Source organism: Lolium perenne, chromosome 3 (assembly GCF_019359855.2).
Source record: "Lolium perenne isolate Kyuss_39 chromosome 3, Kyuss_2.0, whole genome shotgun sequence".
Taxonomy (NCBI): domain Eukaryota; kingdom Viridiplantae; phylum Streptophyta; class Magnoliopsida; order Poales; family Poaceae; genus Lolium; species Lolium perenne.
The window spans coordinates 339927989-339932921 of NC_067246.2; the positions used below are offsets into that span (position 1 = coordinate 339927989).

The following is a 4933-nucleotide window of genomic DNA, read 5'->3' on the forward strand; positions in this document are numbered from 1 at the left end:
GAACACTTAGCTTTTTATCGGATGCGGCGGAGTCAACGTGAAAGCAGGTTGTGTAACGGACACGCGGTCGATGAAGTTGCGCGGCGTCTGACCGGAAGTAGTCCATGAAGAGGGCTCAGTCGATGTGACGGATATAGTCGATGACACAATCGAAGTTCACGGCGGGCGAGCTCCCGAGAGAGGCAAGTGCGCACTGTCGATTTACGGCGGACGAGCCCCCGAGCATGCGACTACGCGCGGCGAAGTAATCGGAGCTTGTTCCGATCTGAAGTTTTTATTGGAGCGCGGAAATACGTTGTCGGGTCTTGTGATGACAAATTCGCGAGCGTTGCGAAGTCCTCAAGTGCTCCCCGTCGTCCACGCTATGGCGTCAAACGCTTCCATGGCCGCCATTGGTACTATAAGGCCGCATTCAGCCTAGCGGCCGAAATTGTTGATTTGACTTTCGTAGTCCTTATACATGTATACGTCAGTGGTAATAATCTCTACTCCTATAGTGTACCAGTTTTGAATTTGGATTTACCACCACTGTTTCAACTTTCCCGCCGAAGCAAGCCGAACTCAATCTCAGCCATTGATTTGTTATCTTTCACTGCTATCCACCCTCCATCAGACGTTGTTCTCCTGGATCCAACGGCTAATATTTACCGGATTCGCTGCCCCTCTTTCCACATGTGCCTGAACCAGCCCGCACGTTCTAGATAGCTCTACGTGACTCGGTATGGCGCCAGCCAAATTTGAATCCAACTTGCCCGCGGAACTCCCCGACACCATACACAGCCAGCGCGCCAAAGCTAGCATCTCCATCCTCTCCACCTATTCTCTACACCCTGCTACGGTTGCATCTTCTTGCTTTGCTTCGCCTGCATCTAGCGGATCTACTCTGGGAGGGAGCTGAAGTGCATAGGCAACAGGTAAGCACATCGCTGTCTTTCTTTTCTGTTGGTTCCAGATTTTCTTGGTCATTTATCACATTGGAGTAACGTCACAGTCAGTGCTTCTGGCTAACAACTTCTCTTTTTCTTGTACATTGCAAATCTCCGCTTTTTTCTGTCCTTTGAGGTGGCTATGTGTGTTTATGCACGTCAGGTGTTTGTGTTTTTGTCGGAACTGCTGATTAGTGATATACCAATAGGAGGAAATGGGATTAGTGTGTGGTTGTGAAGTTGCATACCAGACTCGAATGGATAAATGCAGTGGTCCAACTTTTGTACTTTTTTTTGTCAGTTGGTTCAGTACGTGTCTGCCATTTGAGACTCATCAATTTTCTTTCCTTTATTATATCACATGGCATCGTTATGTAAACTGTTCTGATCTGTTCATAAGTTATACTCATATGAGAAAATTGTATTATGACCCTCACTGGTGAGAAATGAGATGTTACATGCATATGAATTTGACGAGTGTTTATAACTTTGTACATCCAAATCTGCATGCGAGGATGTATTTTTTCAGTAAATGCATTAATTTGTAAATTATATGCTCTTACATCTTGACTTATGTATATGTCTAATACTGAACATGGTGTTCACACTTTATTGCAACTCCTCGGCGTCCCGCATGACTCTGTGTCAACATTCCGGTCTGAATATCAGCTCATTTGCTTCACATTTATCAGTGTCAGGTACACAATCCTTACCCTAAAAAAAAGTGCATAATCTTTAATACTGGGTCTACTGTTCCGATCACACTAAATAAATAACTTTGCGGTCTCTCCTGCGATGTACAGTAATATAAGATGTAAACTGATTTCATCCATTTATATGCGCTCATCTTTTGAGTGCGGATAGTTACATAGGAGGTCCGCTCAGTTGGAGGTACAAAGTCATTAGAAAAGATTAAACTGATCTCATCCAGTTCTATGTGCTCATCATATGTATGAATGTAGGTGGTCACATGTGAGGTCAAGTATGAAGTCTTTTTTTTTTTGAAGATGTCATATAGTAGTGGATAATTCAACATCATTGGAATGGTAGTGTTCTATGTCTATCTAATCTAATCATCTTCTTGAATATAGCTTAATCTTTATTTATTTTCTAGATTGCATATACTTTGTTATGTGTACTTATACATGGGCTAATTTTACTGAGCTAAATCATCATGTTGGTGAACCAACAGATGTACCGATGAATCCTGCACAGCGTAAGCGTTATCGTGACCGGGATAGATACTTGGGAATGACACCAATTCAAAGAGAAGCTTATTTACAGAGGAATCGTGAGTACAAACGAGCTAAACGAGATAACAATGCAAGTGGTAGTAGTGCAAAGTTTATAACTGGGCAAACAAATATCCAGTCAAATATGTGCCACCCAGATAATGGACCTCGCGGCACAGTTAGTCAGTCTGGAGTATATGCATCTTCTACTTCTCTTGAATATCAAGCTGCAGATATTGCATTGAAAAATTGCAGTCAACGTAAGCGGCAACGTGGCACTAGCTGGTACTCACACTTGAAACCTGAACAAAGAGAAGCATACTTACAAAGGAATCGTGAGTATAAGAAAAGAAGAAAGTCTCAGTTAGCAGGTTGTAGTAATCCACACGATAAGACTGATTGGGCAGGTTGCAGTAATAGAAAAAATAGAGCTGGACAAACTGACAGCTTGCTTAGTCAACATACTTATATGGAAGTTCATGACCATATGGTTTCTGAATCTGAAGATGCAATCTACGTCCCAGTGAATATTTTTCCTGCTAACCAAGGTAATTTCAGCACCAGATAACAATGTTTTTTCTAAATTACTTGTACTCATGATTATTGTTAATTATGGCCACCAGTTTTATTAAAATGATTCATTTCATCAGGTAATATCAGTGAAAATGGAGATGACATGACACTTGAATATGGGCAAACCCAGGACATGCTTGAAGGCGATGATGAAGATGATGAGAGCTATATATTCTGTGGACGAGGTAAACGTGTTAATACATATGTAGATTTTTTTTTTTTGCAGACAGGGTGATCATTACATACTGTTTTCTCACATTCCCAAGAAAATGGACAGGTTCTGAATATGCGTCCTATCAAGAACCAAGCCGTGAAATTCATGAAACACAAGCTGATCCATATGATCACATATATCAGAATTTACCAAGTGGTAATCATGTCTTGGATGCAGTACCTAATTGCAACCATTGCGGCGCAAAAAGGTTTCAGTATGAGAAACCAACATTTTGTTGTATGGGAGGCAGAGTCATGATAGTAACTCCAAGTGTTCCTGACGAACTGCGTCGATTGTACACAAGTGAAGATCCAGAAGCTAAGTTTTTCCAAGATAATATACGGTACTTCAATTCACACTTTTCGTTTACCTCTCTTGGTGTTATGTTAGACCAGCGATACTGCAATAAAAGGTCTGGAGTTTACACTTTCCGTGCACAAGGTCAAATGTATCATGGAATTGACCAATTGGTTCCAACAGGGGATGGCCCCAAACATCTACAACTATACTTTTATGACACTGATCTGGATTTGCAACATAGATTCCGACACTCCCCTAATCTTGATAGAGTTCTAATCAGAAAGTTGACGCACATACTTTCACATAATAATCCTTATGCCCAAGCATTTCAAAGCCTTGGTTCAGTCTCAAATCTCGATGAATATCGAATTGAGCTTAACACAGACATTTGTTTAGATCAACGAGTATATAATGCACCCACTACGTCACAAGTAGCAGCAATCTGGGTAGAGGGAAATAATCCACAAGGTCACTTTGAGAGGAGTATAATTGTATATGGTAAATCAGATAAGCCACAATACATAAAAGCATACCAAGGTTGCTACGATCCACTGTCATACCCACTTTTCTTCCCGAATGGGGAAGTTGGTTGGAACCTGAATATACCGAAAGTTGGAAAAAATGCAACTCTTAAAAGCCATCAAGTAAATGACCTCGATGAAGAAGGTAAATAGTTATATATTTTGAGGGTGTAGTCATTCTATGTTTTTTTTCATAATTTAATGTAAACATTTTTTGTTGTATAGGGCAAGAGTACAACTCCGGTTCTTGTGTTTCACCAAGGGAATATTATTGTTTCAAATTGCAAATTCGAGACAGAGAATTTAATGTCTTACTTTTTGGAAAACGACTCACTCAACAATACATTGTTGATATGTACATAAAGATTGAATCAATAAGATTGGCATTCTACTTAAAACCATCAAATCAAATTCTCATACGAGCAGATCTGTATCAAGGGTTGGTTGATAGTGTTGTTGCTGGTGAGACCCGTGCATGCATGATTGGAAGGCGCATTGTACTCCCTCCCTCTTTCATTGGGGGTCCGAGGGACATGCGTCGAAGGTATTTGGATGCTATGGCCTTGGTGCAGCGGTTTGGGAAACCAGATTTATTTCTAACGATGACATGCAACCCAAATTGGGAAGAGATAATAAAAGAGCTTGCACCCGGCCAATCAGCGCAAGATCGACCAGACTTGGTAGCACGGGTCTTTAAGGCAAAATTAGAGGATCTGAAGAAGCTTATATTTAAGAAGAAATTCTTTGGGGAAGTTTCTGCTCACGTGTATGTGATTGAATTTCAGAAAAGGGGACTTCCCCATGCACATTTCTTGATAATTCTGAAGTCAAATTACAAAATAAACAACCCTGATCAGTATGACCAGATTATATCCGCCGAAATTCCTGATAAAGTTAAGTATCCATTGCTGCATGATTTAGTTATTAAACACATGATACATGGTCCATGTGGTGTTCTCAATAGAAAAAATTCCTGCATGCAGGATGGAAATTGTAGATACCACTATCCCCGCCCATTTTCGGAGGCCACGTTGCAAGGAGATGACTCATATCCAATCTATAGACGCAGGGATGATGGTCGTCAAGTGCGCATAAGGGGAGCAGTTTTGGATAACAGATGGGTTGTTCCATACAATCCATACCTTCTTATGAGATACAATTGCCATA

At 40.8% G+C, this 4933-nt stretch overlaps 1 protein-coding gene across 1 annotated transcript; it reads left to right on the plus strand.

The window, feature by feature from the left end:
- Positions 1-1521: 1521 nt before the first annotated feature.
- Positions 1522-3919, plus strand: LOC127340501 (uncharacterized). Its single transcript, XM_051366244.2, has 4 exons — positions 1522-1624; positions 2119-2706; positions 2809-2916; positions 3009-3919. The coding sequence occupies exons 1-4, from the start codon at positions 1522-1524 to the stop codon at positions 3917-3919; spliced, it is 1710 nt and encodes a 569-aa protein (XP_051222204.2).
- Positions 3920-4933: the final 1014 nt, after the last annotated feature.